Source organism: Mesoplodon mirus (genome assembly GCF_964341445.2).
Source record: "Mesoplodon mirus genome assembly, chromosome: 6".
In the NCBI taxonomy this organism is placed as follows: Eukaryota; Metazoa; Chordata; class Mammalia; order Artiodactyla; family Ziphiidae; genus Mesoplodon; species Mesoplodon mirus.
The window spans coordinates 28,128,304-28,148,758 of record NC_138982.1 but is presented as its reverse complement, the minus strand read 5'-3'; the positions used below and the strand labels follow the sequence as shown (position 1 = coordinate 28,148,758).

The window sequence follows — 20,455 nt, the reverse complement described above, 5'->3', positions numbered from 1 at the left end:
GAATTAAGTGTAATAGGAAAAATATTTTGTAAAGTAGGATATTACAGATAAGACTACATATAAAATACTACTAACAAAACTACTGACATAGTTTATAGGCTCACGAAATAAACATGATGAAAATTCTATGAGGCTGTTTAGGTTTGACAAATATGCCTGAGATCCTACTATGTGTCAGATCTCTGAATGTAATGATGAATAAAACTTAGTCCCTTTGTGACCATCAATTACAGTGATCTCAGAGAACGGAGTTAGTCCACAGATAATTACAAAACAAAGTGGAAAGTGCTATTGGGGGGGCATAAAGGAGGGACAGAGCTTTGGATGTAGGGAGTGGGGGGTGGAGGGTAGTTAAAGGAAGGAACACTGGGAAAACTCACATCCAGAGGACAGTCCACACCAGGCATCTTTGACACTGTCCAGTCTAAGATACCACATCTGCTTAACTTTCAAATGTGCTTATTTAAAGCATCATGCTTGAGTCTTCTCCCACTTGCATTTTAAGATGCATCAGACCTTTATACTGATTCTAAGGATGGCACTAAAAGCATTCCTTAAAGGTTAGAATGAGTTAGTTATAAAACGGCCCTTTAATTTTTTCACAAATGAAAAGTTCTTGGTTGTTTCCATAAAAAGTGACACTTGTATCAAAATCTTCTATGTTAGCAACAAAGTTTCTTAGACCCACAAGTGCCATTTCAAACTCTCAATCCCCACGCTGTAGAAAAACAAGTAACGTTATACTGTACTTTAGAACTGAGGGCTGTTCTAAATGCTTTACAAGTATTAACTCATGTAATTCTCCTAACAATCCTGAAAAGTTGGTACTATTATCTTGCTACTTTATAGATTTAAAAAATGAGGCATGGAGAGTCACTCGCCTGAGTTTACAGAGCGGTAACGACAGAGCTCACATTCTTGACTCCCATGGAACGAATGCTATTAGCTTACTAATTATGTGACGGCAAAGAGTTGCTGATGAAATATATCACTTCCAAGGATAGTTCCGTTAAGAAATAAAAAGAAAATGAGATCGCGCTCTGCCCTATGTTAACATAATCGAGGAGATTCAACACATTTGGGGAAATATTTATCGTGATGTTTCATAAAGTTAATACTCGTTTTGGTTTGCTCCACGTTTTTCAGTTGCATAGGAATAAATGCTGGATTGATAGTAAAATGGGACAAGCCTGGCACAGTCGGGTGGTACCCAATGAGGAAATACCCTGTCTTGTCATCTAGATAAGAATGTGATCTCAAACGGTGCTAACAATTAAAGCTTTAATCGTTCTTAACTTTCAACATCATTTGCCTCTTTAACCTCTTTGAGTAAACTAAATTAGATTAGCATTTTCATGGGGAAATATTGCCATACAAGAGAATAGTCTTTTGAAAAGGAGAAAGAAAAAGATGATGACTAAAGAGGATGAAGTTTTAGAGTAAGAATGAGAGAAAAGAAAAAGATTCTCAAGTCAGCCACCTCCTCTACAATGCGGAATTCTGTAGCCTCCTGAATTGTCCATAATGGAACTCCAGCACCCCATAATAATACTGCATATTAGAACCCACTACAATCTTACATTTCTGTAGCGCCCTTCATGCAAGGATCCCAGGGTGCTTTACAATCATTATGAGTTAAAATTAAAACTAAAGCACATACAATTCCTAATAGAACCGTTTTAAAAATGCTAAGCAGAACAAATAACTTTTAAGTCTAGATTTAAAAGTCCCAACAGCAAGAGCGTTCCTTATTTCAATTGGCAATGAACTGCGGAGCCTGGCTGACGCTCTCTCCTGTTATGTTAAAGGCTCTGTTATGTTTTTTAATACTCAGAGCACCTTACAATCCAGCAGTTTCCAAAGAAAGAGGAAAAAATCTGGTGCGTGTAGTATCTGTTTTGATTATTCTGAATTTAGGGTTTTCTGTTTGTTTGTTTATGAGTTTGTTTGGGACCAAAATCTGCCATGAAATAAAACAGGTTTAAAAAGCAAATCCAGATAAAGCCCAACTTGAAATTTACGTAGTCATTCCGACAAAAGACACTCCAAAAGCACTTTAAAACTAGCTGTTTGAGTAAAAAAATCTGATTGATTAGCATGATTTGGTTAACTTTTTTAAAAAATTACAAACTAGCATTTAATAGGCTTTCTCTCAGGCCATGTCTACTCCTAAGCCTTGGCAGTATTTATTATTCTGCAAATCAGAAAAAAATAGGGGAAATGCACTCATGATATGGTAATTTTCCTTGCATTAGTGATTTTGAGGTCAGAGGAAACCTGTTCAGATCTAAAACAAAGCATAGGTAAAAATCTATTAAGTGAAAATGAAGTGCTTACACATTGTCAAAGCACCCTCTAAATTGGCATGGCTTAAACTCTTTTATGTTTTATTCTTGTGAAAAGATAGTGGCCATAAAATATCTGAGATCAATCCATTTGAAGTTAGATGCTTTATTAAGTTTGGCTTTTTTGAAAGGTTACAGGGAACTAATGTCAAGCTACAGTAAAACCCTTATGTATATAAACCGGCTAAAAATGAGCCTGATAGATGAGACACAAAAAAGCAAATTTGTAATTTGGAGGACACGTCTATTGTAGATGCTACGTATTACATTATTAACACAGAACAATATCTCACTGTCTAATTTTAAAGAGGTACTAGAGTGAAGTAATAACTGGTTCAAAAAAGGGAGACAGAAAAAGTAATCTGATGTAAGTTTAGCAATTCACACAACTGCCCATAAGACTGGTTTACCATTTCCTTTATGGATCTCGCCATTAATACAATCGCTGAAAGTGGTAATAAAATCCAATTAGTATCAAGTACTTCCATGCCTGGCAAAGCAGATATTCATAACCTTGGACAGTACGGTAAAAACTGGGAAAAGTTTTATCATTTAAAAGAGGAAAGAAAAGCTCCTACGTGGAGCTTTTCCTCAAAATATATGATATTTAATGACAAGATTTACAATATTTACAATATTATGCTAGGAAGGGGCAGGTACAAAATCCTACAAGCACATCTCAAACAGGAAACTTTAAATAGAGCTGCCAGTTATACCCTTGGTCATCACATTGGGCCAGTGAATGACTAAGGTCTATATTTTCACATAGACTACAGAAATTGCCCACTGTTTCCCATGTAAATATCTAACATTGCCTTGGGGGTCAAAACAAAGGGCTATTAGCGCAATTATACCTACTGATCCAGACAGGATGTAAGGACGGGGAGAAGTGACTGCCAACAGAGTTCTTACAGTCAAACTTTTTGGAACCTACCAAATACCAGATTATCCCAGGAATCAGTCCCCGTGGTCTCAATCACACTCGAATACTATAAATTAGGGGCATGACGGTATTTTTAAAGCGAGTCAATGTAAGAGTGACAGAATCAAAGATACAAAAACAAAACATACGTTAAAGAAAAATTTCAGCAGTAAGAATAAATACAGTTGGAAAACTGTAAGTAGTTATCAGTATTTCAGAGAAATGTATTTTATAAAACATCAAATTAGTTGGAGAAAGGTTTTTTAAAAAGGCCTCTGTCTCTATCTATCTATCTATCTATCTTTCCTTCCATCCATCCATCCGAGAATACTTGATTAAGCTCACAGGGTCTGGGTATGAATTCTCGCCCCTCTGCTTCACCTGCTCCGTAATCATGGGACTTGATTAAACATTCCATGGCTCGGGTTCCTCAACTGAAAATGGGGATATAAAACCATATACCACACAGGGTGATAGACACACTCTTGATACTGTAAAAGTACTAAATGAAACTTACTATTATTTCAACTACTAAGATGTGTCACCCTTATTACTCCATAGGAAATAGAATGCCTGTCACACAGAAGACTGTCAATACATATTTTTGAATGAATAAATATGTGAATATGTGAATAAATTTCATAGGTTAGACTCTCATGTGAAATACAATATTTGAATACTGATGTTGGATATTCTCTGGAGAAAATGTGATTATTAATGTTTATTGGAATTTTTTTAGAAACGTCATTTTGGTCCAAAAATTATGAAAAAAATAATATAAAGTACAGTTAAAAAATATATATATATCTACAGCCTAACAGATAGGGATTTTTAAAATTGGTGCTTTGTATAATACAGACCGAAAACCAGCTGAACACAGGGGTTTATTAATGTCTATGGAAATGATTGTCAAGTTTCAGAGAATGGGCATGGTAAAACGCCAAGCTTCAGCAGGGCAAGGTGGCTGCTTTTTTCGCCTGTTTTGCCAATACCTAATGAAAAGTCTGACACATTCTACATCCTTAGATGCTGTCAGAAAAAGGAAAACCAAAATATCATTTTTCTCCATGTTACTTGTAACTGGAATGTTCAAATTTAAATTCATTTTATATATCTTTTGCTACTTGAAAATAAAAATGACAGTTCTCACTTTATGAGGACTCGGGCTTGGAACTCCTTTTCCCAGGTGAGAAATGAAACAGAAAGAACCGGCACCTTAAAAATATGAAAGTGGTGATGTGTGAGCGTGAGTGTGTTTGTGTACACAAATGTGAATGTGTGTGTGGTGGGGAAGGGTGGTAAAAATGCACATATATCAGATTAAAATCCCTTAGGAATATGTGACCTAAACATTTTTAGAAGGAAGACGCTAGTCTGGCAGAAGTAATAACTGACCTTTTACTTATGATACTTTTAACAAAATGAATCTATCCTTGTACTGAATGTATATATATTTATCTAATGTTCAAGTTCAATTTCTAAAACTTCAGGGGAAACTTAAATCAAAATGAAATGTTTTTTTATTGTACATCAAAATATTTACTTTTTCAAATCCCAATTTACCTTCCAAATCCATACCCTCCAAGTTCCCATGACCATAAGCTTTCTTATCCGCACGTCAGACTTTATTCTCCCTTCCTTACTTGCAGGTCAGAATACAACACCCACCTTACCTAACCACATCCACTGAAAAAAGCAAGAGTAACAACACAGCGCCCAACCTCAGATCCATAATGAGCTAAGGGTTTCTTATGCCTTAGAACAGTTTACAAAAATAAACACGTGGTAGAAAAAACAATAAATGGATGTCAATCTATTTGGGCAGATTTATGATAGGGAATCAGTCACAGAAATAAAGGTCTGAGTTATAAATCAAACCCCACCCACACTTAATGGAATTTCTGTGGCTAGAGAAAACCTTGCAGATTATCCAAGAAAACATTACTGCAGGAAAACCTAAGTCTTCATTTTAAAATCAACACGTTAAAACGCATCCTTGGGAAAGGACTTTGGGGTCAGTCACTAACCAGCATTTTGACTTTAATCTCTGGGAAAGATAACATCTTCTAGTTCTAAGATTCGAAGTGCAAACTGGACTTGCTCTTTGCAAGTAGGGGACAATCCTCCTGGGAGCACTGGAGGCGTGGCCTGCCAGACACCGCAGGCAAATTCCTGGGGCTGCCCCTCCCCTTTCCTCCTGGCCACTCCTCAGTAAAGGGAATCTCCTTGCCCACAGGGTGGACATTCTGCTCAGCATATCATTAAGGGACCCAATGGCTATATTCAAGACTGGGCTATTTTACCATATTAAACAAAACAAAACCCTTAATGTACAGCAAAATGGGCGTGCTGAATTGTATGCTAAAAGTTCTCACGTGAATGAATCAAAACTCCACGGGAGGGGAAAAAGTCTTAAGCTGTAGCATTTCTTGGTGTTAGGTCCCATTTTGTACAAGACTGAGGCCGTATTTATTTGCTAGGCATTTTTCACCACAGCATCTTCATCACCAAATCTCACCAGGGAGGAAAAAAAGAGCAGTTTTACCAAGCTCATCATATATTTGGGGCTGAGGCCTTAGAGTGTCTGCATTTCCTCTAACTAATAACTTCTGACAGAAGAGAAAATAAAGAAGCAAATGGAAAATAGTCCATAATTAAAACATTCCGAATTGAGTATCAGATTCAGGAATTCATTCTAGAGAAATAGAAGATGATGCAGCAGAATATAAAATAACCCCCTCATTTAGAGAACAAGTTGCACTTTTTCATAATATTAAATACTAAATTAATTTCAAATGTTTGCTGCCACTGCTGAACGATGTATACTTTTTTTTTTTAAAGAAAGGAAGATTGTAATTACAACTGATGTTGAAGTTACAGCCTAGTTTCACCACTTAAGGATGACAGCAGGGTCCCCAGCTACCCAGGCCCACATGTTCCTCTCGAGGCCTCTCTATGGAAATTCACCCATGTCTGACTCCAAAACCAAGTCCTGAATTTCATTTTGTCAATTCTGTTTAACATTATAATAGTTTGTATTCAATTCATTTCCCATGATAACGTTAAGTAAACTCACAATTGTATTTATAAGCTATAGTGAGGTAGAGTTTATTGGTTGAATGTTGATGTCATTTAACAATGAGTTCTCACTGCCTGTTTCAATAAATACTTATACTAGCATCCTCTTCTCCGGCTCACAGTAAATGGCTTAAATCTCTGCCTTCCCAAATCAATGGGACACTTAGTAACATCAAGATACATGAGATTCCTATACTGGGTATTTATACGTATTTTAACGCTGAGTTAAACAAACAAACAAACAAACAAACCAGCCTTTAATTCTAGGACATTTCAAATTTTCAAATGCTGAAACCAAGTGACAAACTATCTGGAGTTGTCTGCAAAATCCAAAGCCCCAGAGGTAAGAGTCACCTGCTTCATTATATCATCCTATTGATTTAACTGTGTTTAATTAATTTAAATTACTTTTATTCGATGGTTATAAATTCACATCCTGCCTACTCCAAGGGTGAGAGAGAGAGAAAGAGAAGATCAGCTAAAATGACAAAAAGACTTTGCTCTGATTTTCAAGAAACGGACACTTAACACCAGAGAATATTTTACCTGTGGCCATAGCTTACCTTAAAAGAATATAAAAAGCCATCATTAATTGAAACTTAATTCATTTGCTTCATCCCTATAATTGCTAACAAATAACAAAGTAAAGCTGTTGACTGTAACGCAGCAAACCTGCAATGCATGGAGGTTCCATGAAACAGCAGCACAAAAGGCCACAACCTTCCTTCCTAAGGTACCCATGTATCTTCACGGCCATCACATTAGAAACACATTTTGAGACTATCTCAGTTGCAGAAATGTTTACAGCACTCATACAGTTCCAAGTCCAAATGACTGACAGACTAACATTCACACTTACATTTTAAACTTGTATTGTAAGAAAAAACGTTAAAAATTTAGTAAAAATCTAGTCAGACCAGCACTTCAGCTATACTCTATGGTGGCGTGACCTTCACTGGTGTGGGCACTGAGAGATGGCATTACGACAGTTACGTCGTGACCACACGAGCAACCCATGAAGAGCAGGTTCACAGCATCCTTTCTTTTTTATATGAAATCAGCTCTGCATCATCAAAAGTGATGTTTGGCTTTACATTTAGAAACAGAGGCAATCTCTCAGTAGAGTTTTAATTGCCCCTCTACCAAAATTCACTCTAAAAACTCGAGTACAATAATAATAAATCTTTGTCTCATTTCAAAAATCCCTGATGGTATGACAGGCGTCTCAGAGGAAAACATATGATCCCACTAAAAAAAAAGAAAAAGCTGGGGCGGTGGGGGCGGGTGCGGTAAACCAATGCCATAAAACTGGTGACAAAATCCTGATGAATAATAACTATTTAACCTTTAGTTACAGGGAAGAGATTTCTGTTCTTACGTAAAAAAATTTTTTTTTACTAATGCTATTTCTTCTTCTTCTTTTTTTTTTTGGTAATGAACAAAGTATCCAAAAACTATACTATACTCTTGTTTTATTGAGGTAGCATGGTGCAGTTTTGAACATTAACACTTCCAGTGCCCTTCCCACTCACCTAGGGGTGCCTGGAAGTTATACCACCTTTATTCCCTTAAATAAAGGCTCTCAGGACAATGTAGCTTCCAAGCTCAGAGCACTCAAGAGGAGGAATCTACAATCGAGCTAGTGTAGAGTTCTGCTGAGCTGTTTTTCCTCCGCTCTTTTCCCCAAGGGAGAAAAAGTGTAAAGGCTCTGTTCAGGACGAATAGGGCATATTTTTGAAAATCACCAGCGGTGAAGTCACTTTGCCTTTTGGGGAGATTCTTGCTTCCGATGCCAGTTGCCTTAGACTATGGAACCCTATTACACCTCCAACTAGGACTGCCCACAATGTCCTATCATTTAGGACAGGCAATGCCAAGTACCTGTGAGAGGGGGCACTCCTTGGCCAAGGAACTCTGATTCATATCCTTCAGTAAGTCCTTCAGTGCGTTCCTGACGGTGGTGTGGGACCACTGTTCCGGAGGCAGGTCTTCTAGTTTGGGGCAACTATTGGAGACACAGATTAGAAAGGGGATTATGACCAGATCGCATCCTGCTGCAGAACGTTCCTTTAAGACAGACAGATTTCATTTTGCGCATCAAACAGATGCATCTGGAGATTGCTCTCGGTCTCCTGATTGTTCCGATTAGTTAATTACTTTATACAACACATCTGCTGTATCGATGCATGAATTATACATCAGCTGCCTGTGGTGGCTATTTTTTCACGTTACTTCTACCTTCCTGCTCTGATGTGCTTGGGAAGACAATTTAAGGTGTGCTGCTTTCTCACGAGCCATGGTGAAAAACGGGAACGTGGGAACACTTTCCTTTCAGGACTCTGTTCATACAAGTTCAAATGGTAAAAAAAATATATATACATAAATGAAGAAGAGCTCGGCAATAGCGAATAAGGCATTCTTTAACAAAATGTACACAGATGGCACTGTTCATGATATGCAAAAATATTTTTCTCTTAAGTAAACTTTATGTAAAATGCCTTCTTGTAATGCATCATTTAATCCACTGCACATACAAAGTCTCGTCGTCTGATAACCCGCACAGATCGATGCATTTGGGGGGAAGGTTGCTTTTTAATGATAGATTGAAGTTAGGAAAATAAAGCAGAAGGGGTAAGGTAACAAAATCAATTTGGGTTAACCTTTCTGAAACACAGAGTAAATCACAACTGAAGGGTGACCAGAGATGCTTTATTTCAGATGATCAGGTAAGTAGAATGTTCTGCCCTAGAGTTGCTGTCCTGACTCACCTGTGTAACTGAATTTTCAGTGTGACCACATGATACACGTCTTGAAGCATATCTGCTACCGTAGCATCAGGGGCATCAGTCACATAAGACAGTGGGACTGGATTCCACTTTCCAACCTGGATTAGCCCTATTCCAGATAAAGAGAATATGTCACTAACTATTTTACCCTTCAGATAACATACCTAGTAGAAGGTTTGTTCTTTTTCTTTTTTAATTGCCCCCACCACAAGCAATATTGTTATTTGTGTGAATGATTCCCTTCCCTCTAAAAAGGCAGGTCAATGAAAATATTCACAGCTTAGCTTTCCAAATTGTGAAATTATGTAAATGACGGTGGGGTTGTTTATTATTTTGGAAATAAAACCCCATCAATAAAACCTAGGCAGAGGCCACATTTTCCTAACTTGCAGGAAGTTCTAATAAGACATAGCTGAACCAGTTCTAAATGGCTTTACGATTTAGATAAGATTCTCTACTGCAATGGGAATCAGCACTGAAAAATACTTTACAGCCCATAAAACCATCAGAAACAGAATAAAAGAAACAGAACTAGATATTCAGTCATAAATGCAAATTGACTCTCAACAGTCCATCTGCTCAAATACGTTCCTCACTTCCTTGTGGGTCCTCAGTGGAGCAGATTATTAAGGTCAATAAGCATACTAATGATTCAGCTGAAGTAATTTAAAAAAAAAAAATCTACCTCGACATTCCACATGAGCAAAATGTGTGTTAACTAAACCAAACTGAATTAAGCCAATTTTTTTTTAAAGCCACAGTCTAGAAGGAACCCATGTAACACACAGGCTACAGTTCTTTGAATGAAAATATTCAGTTGCTTTCTCTGCAAGGTAAACAAAGGATGCCAAGCAATTTTTCCAACCCCACGTCTGCATTATTTACCTTTGGCCTGGGCAGCAGAGCTATGCGAATAACCCAGAGACAGCAAGGCCATTTCAATCAGCTGGTTGAAAAGCATATCCTTCCTCACCAACACAAATTCTGCATGTTCCTCCTTGCAATCATACTCAATGGCATTTTCATAATGTTCCACCACGCAGAAAACCGGTAGCATGGTTCCTATCAAGGACACAGAGAAAAAGAGACGCAAACCAACGATCTTCAGAAATACAGTCTGGGGGGAGGAAAAACGAAGCCGTGAAAATAAATCTTCAACACAGTGAGAGAAGGGGCGGCTGTGTTTCCAAGGCAGACAGGGCACAGAGATCCAGGCGTGCACACACACACACACACACATACACCTGCCTTTATTTTTATTTTTTTAAGTTGTAAGAGAAATATTGAAACAGAATGTGAACTTGGTCCTGAGGTAACTTGGGCTCTGCTTTAATTTTAACAGTGCGTTTCCCCACATCAGTTAATGCAGAACTACCTTTCTGATCAAATCATAAGGCTGATGAGAGGGGAGCCAGGGTCTCGTCTGACCTGCTGTGAGTGGTACCCGGTATGCAAACGCAATTCGCTACACTTGTCCTCAAAAGAACCCACCTTTGGGCTTGCTACACACTTTTGTTAACATTAAATGTTCATTGTCTGTATCCAAACAAATTATATTTGATGATAAAATTATTAGCATTTTCCTCCCTTTTTAAGACCTTGACTTTAACGAGTCCATAGAAGAAACACAAAACTTAACCAAACTGATGTTCAAAATACATGATTTCAATACGTGCATACTGTAGATGAATAAGATTTTACTCTGATGGCTACTCATTTAATCTACCCGACTAAAAAGATATCACAGTAACCACGTCTTTAAAATGAACAATCTTTGCTATAGCAAATGGGATAAAAATGAGAGGAAAGGAAACTGGCCTCATCAGGGCGTCTTAGGATACAGGAATCTGCACAGACTTGAGGTGTTCTCTCTTTATTTACTGTAATCGCACGTAATAACTCAGTAGCCAGATGATTAATAAACACAGGCCACACCACTGTTAGCAAAGAGGCTTCTAGAAACAGAAATCACGGAACGTGGTAGTACTCGAGGTGTTTATGCAGCGCACTGTCAGACTTCCAGTGATAAACGGAAAAGGGTTAAAAGCAGATGCATCTGAACTGTACTGTGGCAAGCTGCCAGGAGGTATCATCTTTAGCATAAATGGTGACTAGGGTTACTTTAACAGGGCACCCAGGATCCCCAATTAGTGCTCTCACATGAATGCCTCTATAAGCTCTGCCCTTTGGACTCACAGAATCCAACCAACTTCTGAAGGTGTCGAGTGCCTGCCAAGCAGAGATAAAAATCAGGATTTCCTCCTGACACTAGGGATGCCCTTTAAAAACGCCCTCTTTGCTTGCTGCTGCTGAACAAAGCCGGCAGTAAAAGCAGCTACATTTTTCTACGTGTGCATCTACCCCACAGCTTCAGTGAACTGTTCACAAGAGATTCTAGCTCTGACAAATAAACCCCTTTAGGTTTACTTAGAAAGGCTCGCAAACTCATTTGAAGGGACCCAACAGGCTAGGGAGGAAAAACAAGCTGTGGAGCTTGCCAATATTCATGTCACTCATTCGGCTGTTTTATACCAGAGAGAGAACCCATCAGGGATCAGAAAGAGACGGGGGAGACCACAGCAACAACAGCGGTGTGCAAACTGGTGATTTCTTCCTTGGCTGGAAGGCACTTTGGCAAAACCTTCTAAACAAATAAACAAAAACCTCCAACCCCTTTGCTTAAGGTGTGCTTTCTCATCCCGGCCCGCCTTTTTACCTAGCACATGTCAAACAGAAACCCTGCACTTGAAAAAGATTTAAAAAAATACTACCACCACCACCAAAAGGCTGTAGGAATTTTGTTGCTTGAAGTAAGCAGAGAAACTTCTACAATTAAACTGCATTTTTAAAATGGCACTATGAATGCAATGCTTAAAAAAAAAAAAGCACTTGAGCAGGAAGTGAAATTACTGTACTTTGGTTTCTCCTCCCCCTGTCCTGAGGTCTTCAAAGAACTGGGTTACTAACACAACAAAAACATACACATTGATTTCTCCTCTTATAGAATGATACAGACCTGTTCTGCGCTTTGCTTCTCCTGAGACCTATGAAATTAACTGTAGGTTTTTCGAACTGTTGAAATATATGAGAGTTGTTTTGGACTTTATTTAGAGGGGCCCTGTAAGGTCATTAAGGTGGCTACTGATAAAGCGACAACAGTAGCCTTTAATTCCCAATCTAGCTGCTAAACCTTCCAGCAAACTGTCACATTGTCCGCCGGATGCTGGGAGTCAAGCTGAACAGGGGACTTCTCTGAACTGTCTGATTATTTGTGTAAGTGCTGGATGAGGCTTCCAACTCCACCAACTTCATAACCTTCCAGCATGGAAAGGGGAGTGCGCTGGTCACTGCTGACTGCTAAAAATACCCCATGATTTAAACCTGAAGGCAGTCTTAGGAGCTTTTGCTGAAGGTTTATGAGCCTGTGTAAACAGCACGTCTGCCATAAGGAGCAGTGAAGTCTGTAGAATCCTTGTCTAAAACTGTCCTGGCATTAAAGTTTGCTGTGCAAATATCACATAATACCAGAGACAGCTGAAATCTCCTATTTAGGAATTTATGGAACTTACATGTTTGCAGGCGTCAGAAAGTCTTTTTTATAGAGCCCCAGTGCTTCGCAGTACAATATTAATGCACTCTGTTTGAAAAAGCCGTAATAAATTATATTTTTAATGCTCTTACCCTGGCTTTCTTAAGATGCATACATTCTTGGCAAACAATCAATAAATAGGGTAATCATGAGAAGAGGCCAAAGAATTTGCTGAAGTGCTGTTTTTCCATTTTTAATAGATAAAGATCTAACAATACGGACTGCTGTGTCTGTTCATTTCAGGATCAATATATTCTTTGTTTTCGCCAAACCAAGGAAAAAATAAATGATTGTATGATAAATGTTATGCATCAAACACAATGAAATTCCTCTGCCTGCTAACTTTATCTACTTAATATTCTTGGTTGCTACAAGATGGCATTTTTATCCTCTGCTTTAGCAAATGTAAGGAAAATCTGAATCCTATACACAGTTATTCGGAGACAAATAAAGACCTTCTAAGGCCCACACATTACGCCCAGGATAGGCAATGATTTATAGAAACAACAGTGCTGAACGCAAAGTTATTCAACTGCATCAATGGAATATAAAATTGGTAGAAAGGAATCACACAGTTACATACCCTCTCCTTATAAACTTGTCTAGATCTGCCCTTCTTTTATCAAAAATACCCAATTACAGCAAAAGGGAGACACTAGAATCATCAGGTTTTTCGCTACTAAATAATGAATTTGCTCTGAAGAAAACAAACCACCAAAAAAAACCATCACAAAACTTTTATATCATATTGCAGAAGACTTTCATTATCTGTGAAACTGCCTTACAACCAGTAATCGTATGAAAAAGCTAGGTTGGTCCTCAAACAATTGAAATGTCTTATTCTTTTTTTTTCTTTTTTTAGTATTTATTTATTTATTTAGCTGTGTCGGGCCTTAGTTGCAGCATGTGGGATCTAGCTCCCTGACCAGGGATCGAACCTGGGCCCCCTGCACTGGGAGCGTGAGTCTCAGGCACTGGACCACTAGGGAAGTCCCACATGTCTTCTGCATAATCAGGGTTAGTTTCAGCAATAGCCACCTCTGTATGCTCTACTACAATAACATCTTCTCAATGGAAGCCTTGTGTAACTGAGACAATGACATTTAATTCAGTTCTTATTGTCCACAACATCCAAAGACTCCAGTCTATGGGGGAGTAAGATGCTCTGGCTCAGGCACGGAGCCTACACTTTCAAACGTGGCTGAACCTACAGCCAGAAATGTAACTAGATCAGAAAGAGAATCAAGGAAAAGAACGTAACAAAGAAGCCTTCTGCCTCTCCACCCCGACACCAAGTGGCCTTGGGTGAACACAGGGCTTGCAGCCTTCCAGGATTTGGATCGAAAGTATTTACCTTTCCTAAGGTTGCTTTTCATCAGATGGCCCGAGTGTTTTAAAGGCACTCCCTGCATTTTTGCACCTGTGCTCCCAAGCCTTCCTCTTCCTAGTGGGCTCCCGTTCTGTTCCAGGCGGGCAATCTTGGCTGGTGGACCCTTCGGATCGCTCACATTGTTAGACATTTCTGAATGTTCTTTCCCCTGAGTTGCTTCGTTCAAATGATCCATACTCAGTTACTCTCTAAAGATCACCTGCCAGAATTTAAAAAGAAGAAGACATGTTATAATTGGGTGGGGGTCTCCACATCTCTCTCTCTCTCTCTGTATTATAACGCCATGTAAATGTTTTATCCCTGGATGCTTCTCTCTCATTTGTAAGATTGCTTAACTGGACATATAATATAATGCAGACGTTACTCTATTTCTAGATCACATCATTATATTTCCGTTCAAGGTAACAGAATAATTTGCGGAAATTGTACCAACACACATGAACAAAAAGGTAATTTGTCACCTACCAGCAAAACTAACTGAGGAGAGAGGTGCAGGGGGAATGGGCTTACTTTTAGAACAAGAACTTACAAGTATAGCTAAAGAGAAAATAACAAATTGTATTTATGTAGTCCCAATTTTTAAAAATTAGAAACTTAATACAGAACACAATAACAACACTTTAATCAAAGATGGAAAGATTATCACAGTCGAAAATATTAGTTAGATCTGATGTCTTTGCTTATATTTTTATATGCAATTTAATTCTCATGAAGAAAATATATCTACATACATACACACCACCTCAAAGGAAGATAGCAAACTTCTGCTTTTGAAACTATTGGCTTTACATTTAATTTGTAGAAAAACTTCTCTACTGTCAAAGTATCAAGAGTTACATGACCTGTTTTAAAGATTTAGTCAAGTCTTGTCTCAAACATGTGATTGAATCATTCCACCCCTAAGCAAATGGATAGAAGTGGAGGATTTCTCCAAATAGCCCTGGTACTGAAGTGTTAGAACTCACGTGTCTTAGGGTTAATATTTAGGGGTCCTTTAGTAATAGAATGCTGTTAACAATTTAAATAGCAAAAATTCTGAAAATATTTCATAATACACACATTAGATAGAAGCGCTAAACTCACTTTGAAAAAAATCTTGATAATTTCGGTAAAACACAATTGACAGTGTTCAAAAATAATCTCAGCATGCAAAGTCAACATCTCAATTAACTTCAGAAAAAATTAACAGATAATTATTTTCAGTTGTATTATACACTGGACATCAATTTTCATACTGTTTATAATAAAGTAGGTAGTACATTATCAAACTCACTTCTAAAATACAGTTTTAACTAGCATTAATACGAACAGATGAGTAGAATTCTTTTATGAACTTTCATGATACCTGAAGTACTGAGTTCACCGACACTAAGGGAGAGGGGAGCATATATAGAAAAAACAGAGACAATATGACAATTATCACTTTTCTCCAGCTGTCTGGTAATTCGACATATCTTTCCCTTAAAAAAATATACATATACATATATATATACACACACACACACACACACACACTATACTGAAGAAGCTACTCAGATCCAGATTTGAAAGCCAGCTTGTATTATTAGCATGGCCTTTCTGTAAGCATTTTTTTTTCACCCTGTTTAACTGTAGATTACTTTGTCCATTATAATCAAGGAAAGAGGTGATGGGGAGGGGAGAGCAATGATAATCTGTAGGTTTAAAAGCAACCTTAAGAATGTCAATGGAAGAACTATAAAGTTAGAGAAATAATGGCTATTTATCCTTGTACTCCAGGGTGGCACACTGAGACCAAAGGTCTACCGTTGATCGAGGTCCCATCTGTTTTTGGTTATGAGGTTCATTAACAATAAATGTGCCTGTTTTAACCACTTTTTTATCAAGATTACTCTTTTCCACTAATATTAAACTGTAGTCTAAAGCCAAAATTAGTGGTGATTATTAACTTCTTCAAAACACGCTTTATAATGCTTCATATGGGTTACAGTACAGAACTGCTTCTCCTGAAATTGGCTGCCTTACCCTAAAGCGGAAGATGAATTTTAAAACATATGACTTGAAAAGAAAATACTTAACCCGCGGGGCAACTTAAGAGCAAAAAAAAAAAAAAAAAAAAAAAAGAGGGGGTAGTAGATAAAAGCATCAAAGTTAATGCTACAAAACATATTAAGTAGTCATGAGGCTTAACAGCGTTATGAACTGTACAGTAAAGTGTTAGATGATAATTTAGTTAATGTATTGACAATCAAAACGTCATATAGGTCATGCAAAATTGTCCTTCGAATGAATACCCACCTATAAGCAGCTATCAAACTCAGTCATCTTGTAAAAAGCTCTACATTATAAAGCAAAATTACATGCACATAAAACGCCCAATTTACTCATTTAAACTCTACGCCCAAGGCTAAAGTTCACCAAACCTGAGTTTGGAATTGCAAAGAGCAACCTCCACGGGGCCCGCTGGACTGACAGCACGGGAACTAACTACAGTCTCAACAGATGCCAGGCTGAAGAGTTTCTTTTAAGTTACACATTTAAACAACCCATTTTACTGCAACGTCTGGCTGGCGCATTGAAAGCAGGCTACTTTCTCAAAACCCCATTTCCCTGTCCATAAACGAAGTCCATATATGATAATCAACGAAATAAACAGTGAACTCAGACACAGCAATTATTTCCTTTGAAAAGAAAAAGCAAAGCCCGAAATTCCGGTTTCAAGAACCTATTTTTTGCAGCGTGGGAGCCTTTTCAATGAGTTCCGTGCTGGATCGCCTCCCTCGGCCCACAGAACCTCATAATCACATTTTAAGAGATTGTGCCCTTATCCATTCCATATGGCCGGCACGATCCAGGCCAAGCTTTCACTGTGACCCTTTAAAGAGACAAAGAAGCAAAGTACTATCTAGAAACAGAAACACTGCAGTTTTACTGAGTGAAATTAGCAAAACCGACCTGAAACTCACCACTTCAAAACTTGACAGCATATAAATAACAAAAACAAAGGAGGTTTCCTTTGCAGCCCGGGTTCTTGAAGAGAAGTTCAAGTATGATGTTTTCTACGTCCTTTTTTTTTTTAATTAAAAAAAAAAAAAAAGCAGCAGACCTGAAGGCGACTTCCCCTTAAATTGTATTATTTTTCTCTTCCCTCACCCCCGCCCCCCTAAGCGGGGGAAGGGCCGATAAACGTCTGGAAGAGTAGCCATGGGAGAGAAGGGTTAAAAAAAAAAACACACAATTCGAAAAACAACATATATGGTTTGTAAAATGTCTAACCTCAGAGAATGGGGTTTTCGATGGGGGAGGAGGGGAGAGTGGGAGGAGAGAGAAGATAAAATTGATCTGACAAGTGATTCGTTGCGGGGGGAGAATCGTAAAAACAAAGCAAAACCCCTTAAGAGCAGTACACTGTGGCGGTGCTGGGGAGGCGAGGTGGTGACTGGGGATTCTCTTAAAAAGAAAAAAAAAAAAAATCACTGCGGACAAGGTCTCCAGAAAGGCAAGAAAGGTTCCCCTCGCTTCCCTCCCTCCCTCCTGCTCGCTGGGGTTCTTCGGTGTGAGGACAGAAAGTCTACTTCTGGCTGTCACTTGTAATCTTATTCTCCAGGCACCCCGGAGAACGCAGGGAGAGGAAGGCCGGCTCTCTTCCCCTCCGATCGCCCCCGCCCCCTCCTCCTCCCCAACAATTGCGCCTGATAGTAACAAACCTTCAACTTTCTTCCCACAGCCTCGCGCCCCCGACCAGGGCATCTACCGGGGGGCCGCGAGGGTGGGGGGCAGGAGGTCGCGGAAAAAGCCCCGGCAAGGCATTAAAATGCCACTTTTGATTCGGCCCTCGCTGACGACAGCCCCGAGGACCCCCTCCCTGCCCATGGACGCGGGGCTGCGAGCGTCTGGGGAGCCGAGAGAGTGAGGCCGAGAAAGAGGGCTGGGGGGAGGGGAGGGGGGATCGGAAGGCACCCCAGCCGCCTCCGCCGCCACCGACTCCCCACCCCCTCCCCCCAAAAAGTCGCCGAGTTCTCACTCAGCCGGAGTCCGAGGTAAATAAACAACGAGCTCCACAATGGCACTAGGACTTGGGGAAAAAGGAAGACAGAAACCCCGACACAACTGAGCAGGAGTTTCCCGAAAGCGGAGGGGGTGGGTGGGGGGGTGGCAGGCGCCCCCTCGGAGTCGCCTGGGCCCCCGGGCGGGCTAGAGGGCGGCCACGGCTGCTGCGGTGGCGACGAGGCCGGCGGTCGCCGGGTGGCCCCGGGAGCGGCGCGCGCGCGGCGGTGTGTGTGCGTGCTGGCGGGCGCGGGTCCCCGGACGGGGCCGCTCCGCTCTCCCCCTCGCCGCCGGCGCTGCCCCCATCAAATTCGGAGCGGACTCCTCCCGGGCGCGGTGGCCGCCGCCGCGCCCCGCTCGGCTCCGCGCGTCCGGCCGCGCTGCAGCCCTCCGCGCCGCTGCTGCCGCCGCCGCTGCTGCTGCTGCCGCCGCCGCCGCCGCTGTGGCTGCCTCTTCTTCCTCCTCCTCATTTTAATACACAGTCACCCCGCTCGCAGCCCCAGCCCCGAGCACGCAGCCTCCTCCAGGCCGCCCGCCGCCGCCGCCCCGAGCCCTTCCCCAGCGGGGCCGGCTCCGCCGCCGCCGCCGCCGCCGCGTCCGGGGAGCGGGAGCGAGCGAGCTAGCGAGTGGCGGCGGCGGCGGAGGGGGAGGGGGCGGGAGAGGAGGAGGAAGGCGGCGCGGGGCGGGGGGGCAGGGTGCACGGAGCAGGCGGAAAAGGGATGGGGATTAAAACCCGGGCTGGAGGGCCGGGATTGGGGGAGGGGGCGGGGGCGGCGAGTTAGAAAAGCAGCGAGACAAGTAACTAGTGAATGAGTGCGGGGAGGGGGGAGCGCACGATTTCCGGCCCCGGGCGCGCAAGAATTTGTAATGAGCTTGATTAGAGTGAGGCGGCCCGACGTTTATTACACACAATACCCAGAATAACAGGGCGCCGCGCGCGGGGAGGGCGCGCGGGGAGGAGGAGCCGGGGGGGGGGGCGCTGCCCGGGCCGCGGCCGCCGGGCGCGCAGGCGGCGGGGGCAGGTGTGCGCGGTTGCGGGGCGGGAGGAGGGACAGGGCCGGCGGGGGGTGTCGGGGGAGGAAAGTGATGGGGAGGAGAGGTCGAGGGCCGGGGGAAACTAACCACCCCACCAGCGCGCCACAAAAGCCACCGAAAGGAATACGTCGGGAGCGTAGCAGGCGGGCACCCGGGGGACTGGCGAGGCGGGGAGGGCGCACCGGCCCGCGGGAGAGCGGCCCGGGTGGGCAGGTGACGGGCGCCGAGCACCGAGGCAGGGGGGACTTCAAGGAAGTGGCCGAAGGGGACCATCGGGAGGTGCAGCTCTCAGGAGAAGCGCGGAAGGTGTATAAGGCGTTTGCAGAGAAATAAAGGCCAGGGTCCCTGAAACGCTCTGGCGACTATTTGTCCTCAAAGGCGGGGGAATCCTAAACTATTAAGAGCCAGCGATCAAAAAAGATGAGTAGGAGCCTTTCTGTACTAGTAGATTCAAAACGCCGTCCCTTCTGAGCCAGGGAACACGTCGGAGGAAGAAGTACGTGGCCCACGGTGGCCGAGTGAAAAAAAATTTGGGTCACTTGAAAGAGACCTGACTAGTTAGTTATTACAAAAGAAAACATGCCACCATTCTTAATTTACCTCGGGTGAAAGACAAGAAAGTTGGGGTGGGTAAGAACCTCTGTTGTAGCAATAAATACTTCTGTAATCTACGGTGAATTACCCAGGTAGATAAATGGTCATTAGCACATAAGTATGATCCTCTTATTTAGATAATCTATTAAATCTAGTTCCTAACAAAATGAAGAACATTACAGTCATGCCCAAAATAGAGATGCTTAGGTTTTAGTACTAACATCTTAGAACCCTGAAGGCAGTTAATTGTTAAACAAAAACAAAAATGTTATAAGAATCATTTTTCAGAATAGACTAGGAGGGAAAAGAGAAAAATCAGAGAAACATTTTGTTACACATTAAAAAAGCAACAAGTTAGCACAAGTACTGAGATAAGAGGAAAATATGCAAATGAAGCTCTTTAGAACTACCAATACACTCTTAGTGTGTACATTAGAAATCTAAGGAAAGCAGAAGGTAAAGCAGGAGATAAAGTATAGGAAATAATGGCCTCCCAGGGAGGATAAGTTTAGGAGAAACACAATGAAAATATATCACTCTAATGGCACCCACGTTTCACCCACAAAACCAGAAAGGTTAGTGAAAATTGAGGAAGGCAACAGTGAATCTTGGCGCATAGAAACCCAAGCCTAGGGCAAAAGAACGTGATAATAAAACACAAAGCCCAGCATCCAAAACAAGAAAATAAAC

General features: G+C 41.3%; 1 protein-coding gene across 2 annotated transcripts in view; it reads right to left on the bottom strand.

Moving 5' to 3' along the window:
* The window catches only part of SATB1 (SATB homeobox 1), a 98,137-nt gene that overhangs the window by 59,914 nt on the left and 17,768 nt on the right, over positions 1–20,455 (bottom strand). The window contains exons 1-5 of one of the 2 annotated variants that reach the window (XM_082625012.1): positions 17,056–18,658; positions 14,075–14,309; positions 10,017–10,193; positions 9,114–9,240; positions 8,227–8,350 (exon numbers count right to left, since the gene is read on the bottom strand). In XM_082625012.1, the coding sequence (XP_082481138.1) occupies positions 8,227–8,350; positions 9,114–9,240; positions 10,017–10,193; positions 14,075–14,285 (639 nt within the window). In that variant the 5' untranslated portion in view covers positions 14,286–14,309; positions 17,056–18,658. Of the gene's footprint in view, positions 1–8,226; positions 8,351–9,113; positions 9,241–10,016; positions 10,194–14,074; positions 14,310–17,055; positions 18,659–20,455 lie in introns of those variants that run through there. The other variant, XM_082625013.1, reaches the window with a different exon arrangement.